Genomic DNA, 21,970 nt, shown 5'->3' on the forward strand with positions numbered 1-21,970 from the left:
CCATTAGTGTCTCCAAGCACAGACCCAACAAAGCTGTGACTGTCCTATATATATTTTCATTTGGAACAAATGGTTTGGAGAAAAGAGACCACTGAAATTTCTTCAACCCAGGTTTGCTAAATGAAGTTATTTTTAATCAGAAAAAAAGAGAAAGACAAACAGGGAAGACACAAAACGCATATAAGCATATTAAATGTAGGCAGTAGTTCTCTAAAATAACTGTGGGTTTGCCTCTGATGAATGGAGCCGATTGTAATCAAACAGATAATGAGCCAAAAGAACCATAACCCTGAACTCTCACTATTTGCTATCTAAAATGACCCATGCCTCCCAATTTTCTATAGCAAGAAGCAGGCTGAGAAATGGTATAATCACCAATACTCAGGGATAGCCAACAAAGATATTGAAAACAAAATCTATAAGATCATAAAGAACAATGGACTAGAAGAAAACCTGTGCCTAAACCCTAAACAGAGAATCATGGTCATTCAAAGATCAATCTTATTCCCATAACAGAGATCTTATTTAATCTGACCACTGAGATTTCAGAATTGCTATATACTAATAATAGCTGTGCATTTCTGATTCTTTATCCTTCTTGAGAGTGACTATAGTAAACACCTTTATCTTGCCACTGTATACCAAATATGTTGAAGGTAAACAAGGTATATTTTAGTTTCTAGTTCTTTAAGTCAAAGGGGACTGTCTATCTAGACCTGATAATACAGACACTCGGGTACATCATTCCCTACCTACCATCTAAAGATCCTGGACTTTTGAGATTGAGGCCATAGCTGTTCAGAACTTTCAGATTTTCTCCCAAAGAGACAGGTTGAGTAAATCTGCCTGTAAGATGGAGACTGAGAATATTTGGCAACCATAAGAGCCAACTGTGGTATAACTAATGCTGCTTACCAAGTATTTCCTGCTCTCTTCCTTTCAGATTCGTAGGAGAATCTCACTACTTGGCCTCATATGATGAGATGGAGCACTATGGATATAAATTGAGAGTGGAAGTATCATTTCCAGTCCAGAATATTGAATTAATAGTAGGAAATTTGACTGGGCTCCTTTTCACTCTGCAATGATAACAGGTAATGAACCACACAGGACCTACATTACCAGGCCTATTCCTATGGGGAGGACGACATGCGACCAAGCCCCAAGATAATCCTCGGTATATATGTCACATGGGTAAGATATAAGTCTTTGCTGTGTGAAGTCAGAGCATTTAGGGTTTAACCTGGCCTGCCTCGGCTAATACATGCTTTCTGCTGTTTCACAGTTCTGTGACCTTAATTTATCTCGGTGATTTTTCTGTCCATTTACAAAAAGTCATATACTTCATACTTCTGACAACCTGGCATTTCGCCATCCACAAGAATATAATTGTTATATTAAATTTATAAAATTCTGTGTATTTCCTTTCAAGCCGTTTATTAAAATGATACTGAAAAAATTTAATAGATTTGACCCCAGTCTCAGTGATGCAGTGGCATATTTGTTAAGTCTCTATTTAAATTTACCCCTAATTTTGCTTTCCAAATTCTTAGTATATTTTCCTCCCATGATATAAAAAAGTTCTAGTAAATAAAGCTGGTTTTATTCTCACCTACCATATTTTATGTTATTTAAAAGTGTTGCTGTGAATTTCTTGAATATATTACTCATACTATGACACCTCCATAAATGATCTTCATCTGATTGTTCAGCGTAAATAGGCTAATCATGTCTTTAATGTCTTCCAAGACATTAAATCAAGAAAAGAAAGAAAAAATTCCACGAAAAAATTTAAATAGAGACCAATCCCTACATGCAGCAAAAGGTACTCAAACATGAATAAGTGCCTTTAAAAGTTCAAGTATTAATTATAAATCTTATAATCCTAAAAACCATTTCACATGCCATAATACATTCAGTCATCTCTTGTCCTTGTCATTTGTTGAATAATATCATAACTCAGAAATTAACATAAGAATTATCATTAATTTATGGGAGAGTCACATATTTTAGGGTTTTAGCTCTATTTTTAGTCTTTCATGAAATTCCCAAACTTTAACATTAAGTTTACATAACCATATTTTTTTTCTCCAAAATACACCAAGGAAAGTAAATGGCATGAAACTGAATAAACAGTTATACAGCTCTCAGGGGAGGAGAGTCAAAAAACAAAGTATAAATATATAATGGATGTGCAATTTTATTACCTGAGTATTCAACAACTCTTCACACTTGTGTGCTTGTTTCTCAATTGCAGAAATGTACTGTTTTTCAATAGCTTCTACTTGTTGCTTAACTGAAGACTGCAGCAGTGCCTAAAAACAAGCAAAAAAGTCATTTGGATCACAGACAACACTTGGAGTCTACTGTTGGCATGAACATTTTTTTTGACAGTTGTACGTATCTGAAATATGATACTCTTCTGCATTACAAACTACACATTTGTGAATATTGAACACATTCATATATAACATACTTCAAGCTTTTGGTTTTAGGTTTTCCTATTGCCAACACTCTAGTTTTTTGGCTCAGATGTTACTTCCACACACCTTCTCCTTAGAAAAGGCCAAGTCATAGAAGATGATAAAGAGGGTGAGTAGTTCTGTTAAATATAAATTTAGTTTATTGAAGACCACACAGGATGAGGAGTATATGAAAGCCACTGAAGAAAAAAAAAAGAAGAAGAAGAAGAAGAAAGAAAGGAAAAAAAAAAAAAACAGACATATTTCACTGGCTGACAAAACTCCACATCCTCTCGGCACACTGTAATATCCCATGGGCCAAGCATGATCTTCAAGACCACAAGGCAAGTAAAAGCAGATGGAAACTCTGAGCAATTTCATACATAAAAGAACTGCCCCCCAGGAAGTTCACACCCCTAATATAAAAAGGTAGAAGTCAAAGTTATGGAAGTCAGAATCTCAAGGCAGTATTCATAAAAAGTAATAAAACTTGGGAGATGGGACAAACTTAAGTGGGTAATGTAAATGCTGGAACCTGAGTCGGTAAAATATGAAGACGTTAACACTGTTCTAAGGGAAGCCAAATCAGCATTTGAAGACGTTCCACCCACTCACTTCCTTATTGGAAATGCTTAGAACATTATCTTTTTTTTCTTTCCTTTTTATTAAAGCATTATATGTTATACTTAACATGTTCCCAATATTACATTACATGCTATTTATAAATCCTAAATCATTCTAAAATATGTACTCAACCATATACATAAGAATTCTTTAGCAAATATTCTATTTTTGAAGGTCTATCTGGATAATAAACTACTCATAATCAAAATAGTAAGTTGAAACAGACACACGTCTTATAGAAAACAGACCTTTGGCACATTCACCAAGAAAAGAAAAATAAGCCAAATCTCTTAAATAATCTCTGTTTTGAAAATAGATTTACTTGGTTGGAAACAACATGCATTAAGGAGCTAAATAAGTATGCAAACATTTTAAAAAACTGAGACAAAAATATTTTTTTAAAGCTCCAGATAAGTCTCAAATTTTCAGATAATTAACCTTCTTCTGCAAATGTTAAACTGTCTGATGATTCTACCACTCCTACAATTCAATAGTTGTCACTCTAAAGTCACATAGTTACTAGCAAATTAGTAAGGGAAAATAAAGCTCTGACTGAGGTTTAATTAATATTTAGAGAAGCGCTTAAGAGAGGTGCTTCAGCCCTTCAATATATACATTAGATATCCTCTTAAAGATTCCATGATCATAAATTTATGTAAGGCCCCCAAATTTAACCTCTTAAACTGTGACTAGATAATGTAAAATTATTATTTACCATTGGTAAAATATAATATTCTATTTGTTGAACTTCAGAAAATTTAAAGAACATTATAGTTATGATAATTCTCTTGGGTCTATTCATGACATCTCCTGTATATAGAAAAATGTCATTCTCTTTTTGGGTCTTGGATATGACAGAATTGTTTTTGCTTAATGGGAAGGACTGTTTTCACTTTGCTATTTGCCATGGTTTCAAATAACCCCACAGTTTAAGTACCCAATTTTAGTGGAATTATATAGATTTTTAGTAGATTATATCCTTTGGAGAAACAGGTAAGTTAATGAACTAAAACCTTTTCCGACCATAATTAAGGAACACAATGGAGGGGCGCCTGGATGCTCAGCTGTTAAGCCTGCAGCTCTTGGTTTCCGCTCAGGTCATGATCTGAGAGTGGTAAGATTAAGCCCCTGCATTGAGCCCTGTGCTCAGCCCTGAGACTGCCTGAGATTCTCTCCCTTTGCCTCTCACTCCCCCTCTATTCCTCTGTCCCTCTCCCCACTTGCACACGTGCACGTGCTCTCTAAAATAAATAAATAAAATCCAAAAAAATAAAAAAAGGAAGCACAATGGAACAGAATTTTTTTCTAGTGATTGATTTGTACACCACATACTCACTCTCTCCCAATGAAGGAGGCAAGAATGATAGGACAATGTAAGAGTTTAAAAAAAAAAAAAAAGAGTCAAAGCTATGGTTATGGAGTGTGGTAAAAAGCTATGCAGAAGTGACCAGCCTTTTATATAGTTTAAACCTCTCATCTTAACACCATTCAGTTACTTAAATCCACCCATCTACAAAAGACACATGAAGGTAGGGACCAGGAATACAAAGATTTAAAAAAAAAAAAAAAAAAAAAAAGTCTATCCTCACTGAGTTCAGTCTGCTGTAGAAGAGAAACATTCTCTAGGTAATCACATACCATAGCTATATGTGAGGTACATATCAAAGAAAAGATGCCTGGAGCCTCCCTGTAAGTCTCACTGTTCTATGTAAAGACTATTAAATAGATAAGAATAATCGCAGTTAAGAGTGGAGGCAAGAAGGTAGCAAAATAAACAGGTATCAAATATTTTTAAAATTTTAGATGCATAACAAGACTATTTAAAAATTGGGCTAATCCTACTGAACACTGTATTATTAGTGTCAACAGTCCAAATAAAAGAGGTAATTTCCAAACATTTTTCTTACAACTATAATATTAATCATTATGGACACACTATAAGCACAAATTCATACTAGCCATCTGCTTTTACAGCATGATCTATCATTATATAACTGGATACTTATTTTCCAATGTAATATACCATGATAATTGCTTTTACATTTCTTGTGTATCTTAAGTATAGAAATGAGCATTAATCTTAAAATTTCCCTGCAATTTATATTTTCATCTGTAATTGTGTCTATAAACATCAAAGATAAAAGGAACAATGCTATAAAGAAAAATCTGAAAGTATTTCCTTTATAAACTATTTTAAACTATTCTCAACAAATATAAAAAGCATTAAGACCCTCATTGTATGCAGAGGCAGAAAAACAAAGATATACACCAACATCCTATAATGATAAAATGCTACTAAAGGTAGGGAAAGTATTATTAATTTTCAACATATTTATGTTTTAGCCTCAGTTCTATCAGAGATGGATGGTGTCATCCCAGGGGATTTAACTCAGTGAGCTTAAGGAAAACCAATAACCATACTCAAGAAGAATTTGAAATATGCAAATAAGACTGCAGTTTCCTTTAATAAGGAACTTACTCATCTTTACTTAAGTACGTAAGTACTTAACTTACTCATCTTTAGACATCACAGTTTTGTACAGAGTTCCTTATACATAGTAGACACATGCAAGAGGTATCTGATGAATGATGATTCTTGTACTAAGATTAATATTTTTAAAAATCACTAAATTCTACCTCTGAATCTAATACGACACCATATTGTAACTAACTAGAATTTAAATAAAATCTTGAAAGAAAAAATATCATAGTGTGAATGGTAACAGTATTCACTGGAAAGTGCACTAAGCTTCACATTATAACTACCAAGTTCATCTACCAAATTTGTTGCTAAGTATATTTAATCATACCAGGGGTTTTAGTTTTTTTTAATTATCATTTTAGATTAGAAATGTCCATCCTTTCTACCTCATAGAAGAAATTTTGAATAAATAAAACAAGGTGTGTGAAGGCTGCAAAATCCTTGGAAGAAAAGTATACTACAAATTCTACAACTATTAGACCCATAAAAAACAAATAGACCTAAGTCAAAACCACCCCACCCAACCATTACCCATAAGCTGTAGATACATATTTTTAATAGAATTAAATATATGCTGGAATTTAAAAAACTATACCCAAAGTAGACCACTACAATCTAAACTACAGTCCATTGTCTCAGCATATCCACAGTTTTTCTTCTCCCTTGAAACAACCCAATTCTTATAGATTTGATCTAGCCTCATCAAATTAAATAGCTTGTCCAGGTTTGCAAAGCAGATGTGTCTAAAGAACCAGATGGTGTCCAAAACATTAATGTCATGTTGGTATTTAGTATATAACCTCAAAACATGTTGTAGCTAATTTCATTCAACAGCAATTAGAAGACTTTTAAAAGTCACCCCCAAATTTTCTATATCAATCATCTGAGTCGTAACTTAACAAATGAAGAGAGGTATAAAGCTATGGAGCAAGCTGGAAGCAAAACAGAATAAACAGCCCTCTGAAATTTAAGCCAGTGTTTGTTTAATTCACTCATGTGCCTACTCAGTACATCTACAATAGTACCTAACACACTGAAGACATTAAACAAATATGTGTTGAATGAACTGCAGAGATGTCACGATTTTGGCATGTCCAAGCCTGATTATTTGCCTCTTCATAGAGAAACTATTAAAACTTTGATGTCAATGATGTCTGTAATTATATTTAGGTTAGCTTTTTGACTACAGTAGTATAGATTAATTATTGTAAAGCATCATTTGAAATCAAGCACAATTTCACCTTTCTTGAAAAAATATCACAGTTTGCTTTTCAAAAATTTCTTTCAGATCTTTTCCAATTTTCAACCAAAAATAAAATAAGCAAAATAAAATGTATCTGGAAAAGGAGTAAGTTAAAACTCTGAGGGGATGATTTCATGTTTTTTTTTCTAGTGACGTACTCTCTTTAAGTAAAATATTACTTTAAATTTTGCAAGGCTATTAAACTATTAACACATCTTATAATATAACCTCAACTTTTCTAACATATTGGAAGTGAGTCTGTTATTCAAAAGGAGAGCCCCCTGACTGAGATACACATGGAAAAATGATGAATCTTAATCATTTCACCAACTAATTCATCCATTTTTTTCCCCATGAACTCTACATCTCTGTTTTACAGATAAAGAAACAGACACTGGGGTTAAGAAACCAGCCCCAACACACATGAAAAGACTCAGTGGAACAAAGAACTGAATTCAGATCCACCCACTTTGCTCCTGGTTTGTCTTATCTGTTTCAACCCAATAAAGGAGATTTCTCTTCATGAATTAAGCACATATTCTATTTGTAAAGTCACTTAATTATTTGTTCATTCGTCATTTATTCAGCTAATATTTACTGAATGCACATTTCACTCCAGACACTGCTCTAGGAGCAGGGGATACAGAGTGAACAAAACAGACAGGAGCCTGACTACTGCCTAGGGGATACAGAGAGTGGGGAGGACAAGGAGGTTTGAAATGTAGACTGCAAACCACTCCTGATGGGGTTACTGGCTATAAAAGGGGAAAAAAAAAAAAAGGAAGTAAAAGAAACATGATAAAAAGGACAAAAAAAATGGAAAAGAAAATTTTTAGAAAGGCTAGTCAAGAAAGAGCTCTATAAAGAGGCAAAAATAAGAGCTGCCACCAGCAAACAAAAATTCAGTCATATAGAATATCTGAGGGAAGAACATTTCCATAAAGAAAAGAGTGCAAAGTCCAAGGCAGGACTAAGGCTGATGAGCTCAAGAACTAGCAAAAAGGCCAGTGTGGATCATATGAACTAGAGAATTCCATTAGATGCTACAGCTATTGTCCACTTCTTTTTATCTGTAACCAGGTCAAATTTCTCGCCACAGGGCCTGTGTTCTTATTGACCCCTAGACTTGAAAAGTGAATCAGAGATCAGAAAAGTGGGTAGAGGACCAGAATCATGGAGAACCATGAAAAGGCATTTTCATTCTATTCTAATTACAGTGAAAAACCCCTAAAAGATTTAAACAAGGAAGCATCTATAATCTGTTTTTTTTTTAATATTTTTGAACAGCACTACAAAGTACCAAAAGCACTCAAATACTATCAAAGTTCTCCATCAATGGACAATTTGTGAAAGAATAAAAATATGTAGCATTGATCTTTGTGGGCTACTCATATATAAGTAAATTGGGAATTTATAATTAACATATCATGCATAAAATTTTTTCTATCCAGTAGAAGTAAGAGTTATGCAATTTTCCTCTCTGGTAATGAAGGGTTAATCCTAACAAGAACAAACTGAGTTTTTCATATTCTCACAAAAATTGCCACAGATATAAGTATACCTGGCAAGTAATACATACTTGAACTTCATCTGGATACTCTATTAGCATGCAGTTCTTCTATAATACTTAAGTTGATCCGGGTGTTTTTTTTTTTTGAAGATTTATTTGACAGAGAGAGATCACAAGTAGGCAGAGAGGCAGGTAGAGAAAGAAGAGAGCGGGGGAAGCAGGCTCCCTGCTGAGCAGAGAGCCCGATGCAGGACTCGATCCCAGGATCCCGAGATCATAACCTGAGCTGAAAGCAGAGGCTTAACCCACTGAGCCACCCAGGCACCCCAAGTTTAACCATTTTATAAATTTAACTGGGAACAAAGACTGTAAAAATGAAGACATAGTGTCCAAACGAGGGCAACTGACTAGATTTGGCTCCAAATGTTGAGTTTGGTTTCTAACTTTTCTTAATGTTCAACAACTCTTGACTAACCAAAAACTAGCTCTTGCCAGTTTTGGGGTCTAAGACATCAATCTATAGCTCTGATGGCTTGTAGTGTGGAGGAAAAATAGCGTATGTCATACAAACAGATAACACACACATCTGTATGTATGTGTTTATTTTTAAGGTTTTTATTTACTCATTTGACAGACAGAGATCACAAGCAGGCACAGAGGCAGGAAGAGAGAGAGGGTGGGGGAAGCAGGCTCCCCGCTGAGCAGAGAGCCTGATGAGGGGCTTGATCCCAGGACCCTGAGATCATGACCTGAGCCCAAGGCAGAGGCTTAACCTACTGACCCACCTTGGTGCCCCTGTATGTATGTATTTAAAGGCTTCTGATCAGTGACCTAGTAATCCAATTGAGGTATATTATATGGATGTCTTAGAAGAGAACATTAGGCTATCCCTGAAAACAACATTTAGACATTTTAGAAAATTTTGGGGGGCTATAAAAAGAAATAATGTGATTAAATCCTATCATTGACAGGTGATTTAAAAGTGCATTGTAAAAAGGAATAGGGAGTAATAACTCTTTAGAATAAAGACTTTGATCTGAACTTAAGGCTTTCATTTACTCAAAATTGGCTCCAAATTCAAGTGTAGGTCCATGGTCTCCTACTACCTAGGCTGGCAGAAATTAGGCCCTGGAAACTCAACCCTTGAGGAGAATGAAGGTACATGTTTCTCCAAAGTACGTCTGAGGAGCGACAGTGATGGACTTCTTCATACTTTTTTTTCAGAAAATGGGACAGAAACAACTACCCAAAATCATGGAAAAAATGGATTAAAAAACAAAAGATCTATTTCTTCCTTTTCCTTCATTTAAAAAAAAGAAAATTAAGAAGGTCATGTTGAGTCTGTTGAAATTTATACTGTTACAATTCTCAAGTATTTGGAATTGCAATGATCCTCAGGTTTTTCTATGTATTTGAATTACAGTGCCGTGGTACTATACAATTCAAAAATAAAAATGTTAAATTATGGGTGTAGATCTAAACATGGAAATTCAATATAGTCTAGCCATGTTATAAAGTACTTTGGAAGCTGTGAAAGCCAAAGAAAATCTTCAGGAGAGAGGGAATCATTCCTATTGGCCTTGTTGTTAAGGGATTCTAGTAACATAAGAGTTGTTACCTCAAACACCACAAAAGTCTCCCAGTGAAAATTTCTTTTGTGCCATGGACAACACATTAAAATTAAGAAGTTTCTAAAATTAAGCACAGCACAGAGGCTCTGCATGTCTGCCTCCAGATACTTTAAACTTCTGAAAAGCCGCCACATGGATATGCCTCACCCTCAGATGCCACGGTATTGTTCCTTGTGACTTCAGTAAGAGCTACAGTTTCAGTGATGAAAGAAAGAAAGGAAGGAAAGGAAAGAAAAGAAAGAAAGGAAGAAAGAAAGAAAGAGAGAGAGAGAGAGAAAAGAAAGAAAAGGAAAAAAGAATTATGACTAAACAAAGCACCTGGTTACACTGAAGAACTAGGCATCTGATTTCCTGATATATCAGAGACCATCTGAATGTTGGAAATATTTGGTTTAAATGCACATGCATTAATATTCCAAGGAGGCAGGGTAATTTGTTGAGTAGAATCCTGCATCAAGGTTTGAGATGCTTGGCTTTTATATAAAACTTTTCCTCAGCCTATATGTGTTTGATAAAGCACTGTGCTTCTCTATTTCTCAGATTCCTTCCTTATCTCATAAATGGGGAGAATAACAGAGTTTCATCTCTGCCAATGATAAAGGAGTTCTATGAAATTATGACTATTAATCTAATTCTTTATATTGATACTTCAAAATCAGATTGTTCTAACCATTTGCTGGTATCTGAGAACTAAATTCCTCACTTTCTCATGACAAATAAAACTGACGCTATGTGGATTCAAGTTAGGATCAACATTATTTTTTTATTACCAGATTTAAGATCATAAGTAAAGAATTTTCCTCCAAACTAATCAAGATTCATCATTCACCCAATATAGATTTCAAAGATTAGAAAAGAACGCGTTTTCCCACTGTTAAAGCTATCCACATGGAGAAAGATGAGAGGTTTCATGAAAACAAATTTTATTAGAGGACATATTGACAAAGATTCAATTTTCCTTTTTGTTTTCTTTTGATCATAAAAAGAATAACATTGATGATAAGGTAAGATCCTCGAACTGGGTTCTTTTCCAGTTAAAAGTAAGCCATATATTACAAAAGTGATAATATTTAAGGTGATATATAAAATAATTCAAATCTACTGGACTGGGCCCCCAACAGTCAGAAGTCCCATCCCCAGAACAGAAAGCATGTGTCAAGGGCCTCCTCCAATGCCAAGCTCCGGCTTAATTGTATGGGATGAGAGAGAAGCCCCCAAAATGGATTAAAGTGGTTCACAAGAACTATTAATATACAAACTGCTATAGAGGTACTTCACTATTAGAAAATGGCACTAAGTGGTGCTTGCTGGCTGAACATTAGTCTGCATTAGGTTGTTACAGTGGATTAATTACTAAAAACATTTGGTTACAAGAATTTCCTGCTAAACAAAAAAACAGAATAACCCTTCAACTTGGTGCTTCCATATCTTTTGAACTTTATATTGCCTATATATGTTACCTTGTCAAAAAATACTTTGAAAATAAAAGAGTAAATCCTCCTGTGGCCTAAAAATTAATCCTTGGTATAAAAATATATATTCTTATCTATCAAGTATCCCCAAAGCTGATTAACAAGAACTTAAAGATAAAATCAAATCCAGCCTTCTATTCTGATACTGGGTTGCACACTAATTATAAATGTCACAGACATCTCAACATTTCACTGGACATTTTTTTTTATAAATAATTTCTTTTTTTTCAACAATTTATTTTTATTTTTTTTAAGATTATTTATTTATTTGTCAGAGAGAGAGGGAGAGAGAGCGAGCACAGGCAGACAGAGAGGCAGGCAGAGGCCGAGGGAGAAGCAGGCTTCCCGCCGAGCAAGGAGCCCGATGTGGGACTCGATCTCAGGACACTGGGATCATGACCTGAGCCGAAGGCAGCTGCTTAACCAACTGAGCCACCCAGGCGTCCCTTCACTGGACATTTTATCTCTGCTTTCCTTCCTCAGAGTCTGTGTTTTATAGTTCAGAGGAAAGAATACAGCTAACCATTCCTTTCTTACATCCTTTCAAACAGGTAAAGATTTAAAAAATTAAAGCAGCTTTTTGGGTACATACCCTCATGTGGACTTGGAAAATTAAATGAGTATATTAATAACTTTCACCAGTTTATCTTTTCTGCCTCTAGGAGCTATGGTATGCAGTCTTTCACTAACTGGAATATTGGTGGCCAATAAAAAAATGAATAACAACAAATCTATAACACATACACATCAATTTTTTCCCCTGAAGTCTAATTACCTAACACTTTTCAGGCACTAAGACTGAAAATGCCTGAATCCAGATAGACCTTGATGACAATTCAGTTCATTGGAATAAGAAGAGATTAAGAACTACATAACTGATATGCTACATTGACTGGAATAGTTACAGAAATGATACCTTCTATAGATACTACTATATAATCACTCTTCCAGCATCATTACTAGCTAATGAAACCTGTTGAATAAGCTTGGATAAAAGGAAGAATTGAGAACAGGTCAAGCTTCATCTGGTCAATGTGTAAAGACAATATTTTACCAGATAAAAGATACTTATGACAGAGTAGCCTGGATTTTTATGATAATAAACAAAAATCTATAATTAGTCAACAAACCCAGGTGGGTAGGGCTGATATTGATAAAATTTTCAAATCGCATCAATAGTAGTTACAAATATTAACCTGATGAGATATAGAAAATGAACCTATGCCATTCAAAGTACATTTTAGAAGGTAAGCCAAAAATAACCAATCTGGAAAAGGCAGGTCCTATGTGTCTTAAGAAACAGCTAACTACATAAATCCTACTCATTAATTTTTTTTTAATCTTTGGAGGTATTTTTCAAGATCTGCTCTGCAGCAAAAACTTAAAATATATATCCTCAATACAGTATGAAGTATTCTTCCCTTCCTTCCTTTGACTGTCAGGCTGATGTACCAGTCACAGTACAAAAAAGCAAGCTTTAAATATATATTAGAACAACTTCTCCTGCAAGATTTCCAATGCCTTTTGGTTTTGGCCTGGCTGGAAAAACCACAAGAATAGTCTTGCATGCAAAATTCTGGCTTAGCCCAAGAAACTCAGAAGGCATACAAGAACTATTCTCAACTACCAAACTTTCTCAATCCTCTACTGAGGTTAAGTTTGGTGGGAGGGATAAGAAGGGACAAGCCAAGTCGTTAGTTCCAAACCAATCACTAGTATCTAGCATGCTGTTAGGCCAAAGTCTATTGGCAACAGCAAACATCTGTATTTGTCCAGGAAAAATCTGATCACACGATAAAAGCTGGAATTTATGAGAATCCTTGTTCAATCAAATAACTGAAACTATAAATTTATTTCATACCTTTGGGTTAACAAAAACAATGGAACTCAAAAAAAAAATATGACAGGTCTTACACATCTTAATATTTAGTTCTCCCGTCTCTACATTAAAAGTCAGCAATCTTTAATCAAGGAAAAATATCAAAAGAAGAGAAAACAAAGTTGTTCCCCCCTCCTTGGAGCAGAACTTTATACAATACAAGTAATTCTACACCCTGGGAAAAACTGGTCTCCTAGATGTAAAATGCTCTCCCTTACAAAACAGTACAAACAACTCAAGAGTTCAAATAAAATACTAGCAAGTAGATGCCTTTGAAAAATGGAATACAGCAGGCATGTGATACTCTAGCCCAGCATTTAACATATGGTACATTGCTAAAATTCAAAGCGATCCTTAACAAAAAGTAGTTCAGACATAATTAAACTTTACATAAAATGCAAAAGATGGACACTCTCAATAAAGCTGAGGTTCATTAACATGGGAAATGAATATATCAAGAATTTTAATCAAGATAACTTCAGAAAAACTTCAGTTTATGTAACAATTTTATATCATTTTCTACCATGAGTAGCAGACACCTCATGTGCCCAATACATTAAAACTCTGGTGTATCTTAGCCAATACTCTCATACTTAAACAATAAGAAGAGAAAACAAATATATCAGAAGATTCTCTTTGTGAGATGTTCTTAGACTAGAGAAGAATCTACCCACTATTCTTATTTTCTCATTAAAATTGTCAAGATAGTACTTTAAGCACTACTCATGTGTCAAGCACTCTTTGGGTTTTAGCATCTGGTTTATAATATACAGAATTAAAGATCATCACAGCAGTCAAGATTCAGAAACAAAATAAAAGAGGAATGGGTGTGTGTGTGTGTGTAAATGTCTATTTTAGTGGAGACACCTTGCGATGTGCAGATATAGTTTTGTAAATACACTTTGCCTGGCCAAATGTGTGTACACAAAACATTAGGGGGAGAAAGAAAGCTCTAAATTTTGAGAAGTCTGAATACAAAACTTTTCTAGTTTTAAGATGAATATGATGACCAGGAACTAATTTTCATATCACCAAAAAACTGACACAAAAAAATGTTTAGATGAGGAACCCACAAGAGGGTCTAGACATGTTAAGTCAGTACAGTTATAAATTAATTGGTGTTTGCATTTTTCTTTTTTGCCTTTTTCAGGCTATTCTGATCACCATTTTTGCTAATCTGTCAACTACATCAAAATTTAATAAATTTCAATACTTCTAATGCTTGCTATGATTTGGAAGATATCTAAATTCCTTACGTTTAAACAACAAAAATAGAAAATAATTTAATCTTAAAAATAAATACAATGTGACAGAACCAAGAAAATAACCTGTAAATGTAACTTTTTTAATTAAAAACTTGGTATAGAAGATTTTCAAAAGAGAAAACTCTTTTTCTAACTTCTCTACCTTAAAGCAAAAACCACACACACACACACACACACACAAGGAAGGGTGGGGGAGTCTGTCATCACTGTCTGTATACAGTAGCAAAACAAAAATTTTAACCAAGAAATATGTTCCTTATCTTATTTGTGTCAAACTGGGATTTTTAATGAACTAGGCTCAAAGTAAGATAAAATAAAAACAACATGTTGAACTTGATTTCTTGAGTACTTTCAACTCACTGTAACAGCATGTTAGCAATAGTACCAGCTTTGAACTTCAGCACACTGAATCAACTACAGCTTTCTTTGGAAAATTCTCTCCCAAAGTTATTTAGAATAAAAATAAAATTCATTTTAAGAATGTGTCAGCATCTGAAAATCAGCTTTAGATCAAGGACTTATACACACGCATTAACTGAATCCCTGTATAATGAGATACTTCTGAAAAGAGAAACAAGCAACAAACACATCCGTGTAAGAGGTGGAGAGCAAAATACTTTCTCTTTAAAAAATAAGACACCTTATTCCTTAAGTTACAGAATTATATCTGTTTTAGCAAATACACCTGTATTTTCTCCATGTATGACTTTCTCTGATAGTCCTTCTTTGCTATTATACCAATCCTCCACTATAAAGAAGATTTTTCTTACTGTGATCACTAATCCCACATTGGGAAAAACAGGACACAAGTTCAAAAAAAGGAAAAAAAATGCTGAATAAATTCTAGTTTTTTGGTCACAGCTAAAACTTTTGTTTCTTTTCTAACTTTCAAAAACAAAGAGAAGTCCATCCTACAGTCACTGAAATTCTGTTAGAATATCTCTCATCTTTCTTGTACAGAAGAATTTCCCAGTGATTTCAACGGGAAACACACACATATACACAACCTGGACAGGTTCAATATTAGATGACAAAAGTGGGGAAATAATGGCAACAGGCTGAAACAGAATATTCTGACAGGCAAATAAATATAAAGGAACAAGACAATGATTAACTCACACCTACCACAGAGGCAGCAGAATGACTTTTAGAACTTTAAAGAAAATACGGATACTTATATACCACCAATTAACAAATGATTTAGAATTTTTGGAGAGAAAATCTACCTTGGCATATGCATTTTTTAAAAATCATCACAAGGACCTGGGTGGCTCAATTGGTTAAGTGTTTGCCTTCAGCTCAGGTCATGATCTCAGGGTCCTGGGATCAAGCCCTAAGTTGGGCTCTCTGCTCCGTGGGGAGCCTACTTCTCCCTCTCCCTCTCCCCCTCCTTGTGTGCTCTCTCTCTCAAATAAATAAATAAATCTTAAAAAAAAAAAAATAAAAAGCATCCTGAGTAATTTATTACATACTGCAAATGATGGGAACCAAAGGATTAAGAAATCCTGGTCAGTGAAAACTGTTAAAGTCATCTTAAGCAAAAGAGCATTACAGTAAAGCAACTACTCATTAACTTAAAAAAATTAAGATAGTCTACATCATGGATAATAATCCTTGACAGAGAAGACTATAGACATAAAAGAATTGCTAAGTCTGAGCCAGTGCACATAACGAAGAATGACAATTTAAAGACAAAAGCCCAATGAAACAAGTGAAGGAAAATTCTTATGTAAACAATCTTAGATGTGGCATGCTCCTATGGAAAGCCTTCCAAGATCTACATTTACTTTACTGTTGTTAATTATCAGTATAAAAGATTTTTAAAATCATGACATGGAAGAAAAAGTAAATAAAATTAAGTAAATATTATGGGAAAAGTTGGCATATATAGCACATTAGCTTATTTTGAGCTTTGTTTTCTTCTGTACTTTAGCAGAATTTCACATGTCCTTTCAATAATCTGGAGCAAGCTATTTATTTTCTAAATGATTAGAAGAATGCTGGCTTTTTAACAGGAGCCCAGGAATATGTAGGGCTGGTCCACAATCTCTTTCCCTTAAGTGGATAGTTCTAAAAATAAAACTGAAATAAGAATTTACAATGTATCATTTTGAAAAGTAAACTCATTACTAATCAGCTATAAAATAATGGCAATGCATCAAAATTGCTATGCTAGAAAATTGGTATACCAATGATAACTATAACTAGTGTTTATTAACGGCATTATTATTAGCCAAGTAATATACGTTATCTCACTGGATCCTCACAATGCTCCTATGAATAGGTTCTATGGTTTATTCCTCCTTTTATTCTAGAGGAAATTAAAATTCATATGTAAGAAACTGCCCAAGGTCATCCTGTTCCTAAGTATCAGAAATGGGGCTTTGATCAAGGCCTAACTGACTTCAAAATAATCAATTAGCTCTACTAACAGAAGTACTTGGCAGTCCCAAAGTAGAAAGTTTTGCAGAAATGCAACAATCTTTTGGGAATTCATAGGCTAAAAAAATATAAATTATTATATATCATTATTAAAGGTAGAAAAAAATAAGAATATGAGTACATAAAACATATTAAGAGTACAAAATAACTTTGGAACTCCAAGTTGTTTAAATATGGGTATTTACCAAGTTCCTTCAGTGGATGGTTTGAAGTTGTAAAAATGAGAAGTTACAAAAAGAACTGAATTCCAATTTGATGAGGTCAGCTAACCCACTAAACACATGGATACCTTGTTTTATTTTTCTTCATCTCATTTTGCTTCACAGATATTGTGCTTTTTATACATTGAAGGCTTGTGGCAACCCACGTGAAGCAAGTGTATCAATGTCATTTTCTCAACAACATTTCTTCACTTCATGTCTTGTGTTACATTTTGGTAATTCTCATTATTTTAAACTTTTTCATTATTATTATTATACCTAAGTTGCAACTATTTCCTAATAAAAGCTTTAGCAGATGAGGAGTTCCTTCCTGTAGATGAGCAAAGAAAGTGGTTTCTTGAAGTGGAATCTACTCTTGGTAAAATGCTGTTGAGAAAGTTGAAATGGCAAGAAAGGATATTACATCAACTCAGCTGATAAAGCAATAGAGACTTTGAGAGGACTACCTCCAATTTCAAAGGAAGTTCTACAATGGTATCAAACAGCATTGCATGTTACAGAGAAATCATTCACGGAGGAAGAGGCAATCAATGCAGCAAACTTCACAGTTGTCTGATTTAAAGAAATGGCCACAGATGCCGCAACCTTCAGCAGCCACCACCTGATGAGTCAGCAGCCATCAACATCGAGGCAAGACCCTCCACTAGCAAAAAGAAGTTATAAGCTGAAATCTTAGATGATGGTTAAGCATTTTAGCAATAAAGTATTTTTAGTTAAGGTGCATACTTTTCTGGAAATAATGCTACTACACACTTAACAGACTACAGTATGGTGTAAACATGACTTTTATATGCACTGGGAAACCAAAAAATTCATTTGAATCACTTTACTGCTACATTCACTTTACTGTGGTGGTCTGGAACCAAACCCACAATATCTTCAATTTATGTCTACACGGGGCTAATTAAAGGTGAATCAGAACTTTTAATTCTTTGTGAAAAGTTGAAATCATAACACGGCTTATTTCTATTTTTTAATTAGAAACTGTTGATCACATAATTTGGGAGCTTTAATAAGTGCTATTTCATTTGAGTGTATTAGGTGCACAAATGTGCTAAGCAAATGAATTAGAACTTAAGGGGTTTTTTTTTCCTTTCATTTGATTACCAATGTAAAAAAAAAAAAAAAAGATTGGCATTTAAATCATTAAGCTTTAAATTAGTATCTGAATCCATGGTAATTTGCTGAAACAAAACCCAAAGCATATTCTAAAATTTGTAAGTGGTATGATATCAGAATTTACTCATGTAAAAAAAAAGGTCACATTTTAGAAAAGCACTAGAAAAAGAAATCAGCAATGATCCAAAGGTTGATGTACTCATATATGACAGGATGGTGTGCACAAATCCTCAACTCTTGTCAATACGGAGCGAGATACAAAGAATGTCATGGCTCCTAGATATTCCCTGATCCCAGGATAACTTGTTAAGTGAAGAACATATGTAATAAGTAATCACTATTTTAATATGTATTAAAATAAATAAGGGAGGGTGGTCTGGGATTTCTGGAATGGTAATGTTAAGAGCTCAGAGAATCCTCTAACCTCATGTATCTTTTAAGCAAAAACAATCATTCAAAGTCTCTGGACATTTATCAAAGGGCTTACAATAAATTGAGCAGCATTTATTAAACAAAGTTTATAGAAACCTTGTAAGAACAGAAGGAAATTATGATACTCAACCTAGAACTTCACCCACTCACCCACAGCTGAGCCTTGCAGAAGAACCATTTCAACAGGCTCAGCAGCTGAGTGACAGCTCCCATCTTGCCCAACCTATTAGTGTAAAAATCATTCTTGGTGGTCTTGGCAGCTGGTGAACATTAATAGATCCTATGTTCCACAGTTCTATACTGCAGAAGGCTTACATCACATAAATAGGGCAGCTGGTAAAAAAATACAATTCTTTTCTGCACAGCTCTGTATTGCAGGACAGCTGCTCAGCTGGGCTCAGAAGACAAATGCCAGTTCCCATCTCTAGCACATTCCTGAGGTAAAAGAATTATTCCAGAGATATTTAACAGCTATAAACTTGACAATCCCTTCCTCATGAACTCTGTATTACAGAAGATCTATACCAAGCAATGGTGGTAACCATGCAGCAGAATAGTACCTACCCTCTTTCCCTCATGCATAGCTGTAACTGTAAAAGGAGGATCTGAGTGAGGAAGCCAATGAAGAGCAAGCATCCTATTCTTCCAGGGCCTGTGCACAGTCCATAGGTTCTACGACAGGGAAGGGCTATAGCAAGACTCTAGCACACAAAGCACCCATATCAAAGGGAATGATCTATAACTGATGTATGAGTGAATCATGCTGGGGATCAAACATTAGAGCAATAAACTAGAAACACAAACATTAAAGCAATAAACTAGAAATTAGCAGAAACTAACAGCTACTTATGATAAAACATAGACAAGTCAGAATCAAAAAATAGAGTCCAGGAAAGAGGTAGTTAAAGAAAGCATGGTTCTAAAATGGTCATTTCTTGTAGTCAGAAATAGTATATAGTATGTAAATATCCATTTTACTCTACAAAAGCTGCACAATTAAAAAAAAAAAAAAAAAAGAACTTCACTAAATAATCAACAAACAAAAGCACAAAGTCTCCGGAGGACTGAACACAGAAAGTTGCTACTATAATAGTTTACCTAAAATGTCTAGTTTTCAATAAAAAATTACTAGACATGAAAAGAATTATTAAACTGTGTCACATACACAGGGAAAACAGGAGTCAATGGAAACTGCCTTTGATGTGGTCTAGACGTGACTTAGCAAAAAAAGACTTCAAAGCACCTATTGAAAAAATGTTTGAACTAATGAAAACTATGCTTAAATAATTAAATAACATCTCATAAAATACACACTATCAATAAAGAGGGATTTATACAAAAGAAACAACAGGAAATTCTGGAGTGGAAACGCAGAACAAAAAAATGAAAAATTTTGTAGGTAAAATGCTATCAAATAGCACTGCATGTTACAGAGAAATCATTCATAAAAGAAACAGTCAATTAATGTGGCAAACTTCACTGTTGTTTTATTTTAAGAAACTGCCACAGCCACCCCAATCTTCAGCAGCCACCAGCCTAATCAGTCAGCAGCCATCATCATCGAGGCAAAACCCTCCACTGGCAAAAAAGATATTATGGCTAGCTGAAATCTCAGAGGATAGTTAAGCATTTTTTTAGCAATAAATTATTTTTTTGTAGCTTCTAAATATTAGGTTTGAACTGAGAGAAAAATAATCAGTAAATCTAAAGAAATATCAATAAAGACTGTGAAACCTGAACTACAGAGTTTAAATAATGAGGAAAAATGAATAGAGCCTCAGAAAAGTGTGAGACAGTATTAAGCAGACCAACATGTATGCAGTGAAAACAACACAAAGGAAGAAGAGAATAAAAATATTTAAAGAAATAATGGCTGAAAACTTCCCACAGTGACAAAATAGAATCTATACATATAAGAAGCTCAATGACTTCCATGTAGGAAAAACTAAGAGATACACACCTAGATATATTACACTCAAAATGCCAAAAGACAAAAACAGAAACAATCTGAAAACAGTAGAAAAATGATTCATCACATACAAGATAACCACAAAAAAAAATTAAGAGCTTACTTCTCATTAGAAATAATGAAAGAGAGAAGGTAATGGGATAACATTTTCAAAGTGCTAAAACTAAACAAAAAAACCTGTCTCACAAGAATCTTATATCCAACGAAAGGAAACAAAATAGCTTTTAAAAGTAGAAATCTATCTTTAAAGAATGAAAATGAACAAAAGGTACTTCAAGATAATTCATTGTTAGCAGACATAACTTACAGTAAATACTAAAGGAAGTTCTTAAAGTTAAACAAGTAAAATCAGACAATAGCTCAATCCACATGAATAAAGCATGCCAGTAAAGTTAATCATGTAGGTAGTTTTAAAAGACAATATAATTTGTTATTTCTGCTCCGTTCTTCTCTTAATTGATTTAAAAAGCAATTACATTTTACAAAGGTGTATAACCGTCTTTGTACAAGAGACAGTTTAGATTCAAAGATATAAACTAGTTCAAAATAAAAGGATGGGATAAGTTTTATTTTTAATTTTTTAAGGAACCTCCACATTGTTTTCCGAAGTGGCTGCACCAGCTTGCATTCCCACCAACAGTGTAAGAGGGTTCCCCTTTCTCCACATCCTCTCCAACACTTGTTGTTTCTTGTCTTGTTAATTCTGGCCATTCTAACTGGTGTAAGGTGGTATCTCAATGTGGTTTTGATTTGAATCTCCCTGATAGCTAATGATGATGGATGAGACGGGCAGAGATTATGCTGAGTGAAATAAGTAAAATAGAGAGTCAACTATCATATGGTTTCACTTACTTGTGGTACATAAGGAATAACATGGAGGACATTAGGAGAAGGAGAGGAGAAGTGAGTTGGAGGAACTCAGAGGGGGAGACAAACTATAAGAGACTGTGGACTCTGAGAAACAAAGGGTTTTGGAGGGGAAGGGGGTCAGGGATTGGGTGAGCGGGATGGTGGGTATTGTGGAGGGCACGTATTGCATGGAGCACTGGGTGTGGTACATAAACAACGAATCCTGGAACACTGAAAAAATTAAATTTTAAAAAAATTAAATATAATGGGAAAATGGGAGAATGATGGGAAAAGATACACCATGCAAATAAAAAAGAGCCAGGGTGGCTATATTAATGTCAGAAAAAACAAATAAACAAACCAGATTTTA

At 34.3% G+C, this 21,970-nt stretch overlaps 1 protein-coding gene across 7 annotated transcripts in view; it reads right to left on the reverse strand.

The window, feature by feature from the left end:
• Positions 1-21,970, reverse strand: part of CCDC91 (coiled-coil domain containing 91) — a 367,817-nt gene that overhangs the window by 178,076 nt on the left and 167,771 nt on the right. For all 7 annotated transcript variants that reach the window (XR_014314001.1, XM_082739675.1, XM_082739674.1 and 4 more), the window contains one exon: positions 2,208-2,315. Coding sequence is in view for 6 of the 7 variants with exons in the window: in XM_082739675.1 (XP_082595801.1) it covers positions 2,208-2,315 (108 nt within the window). In the remaining variant the exon portion in view is untranslated. The remainder of the gene's footprint in view (positions 1-2,207; positions 2,316-21,970) is intronic.

The sequence above is a fragment of the Mustela nivalis genome (genome assembly GCF_964662115.1).
Source record: "Mustela nivalis genome assembly, chromosome: 7".
NCBI lineage: Eukaryota > Metazoa > Chordata > Mammalia > Carnivora > Mustelidae > Mustela > Mustela nivalis.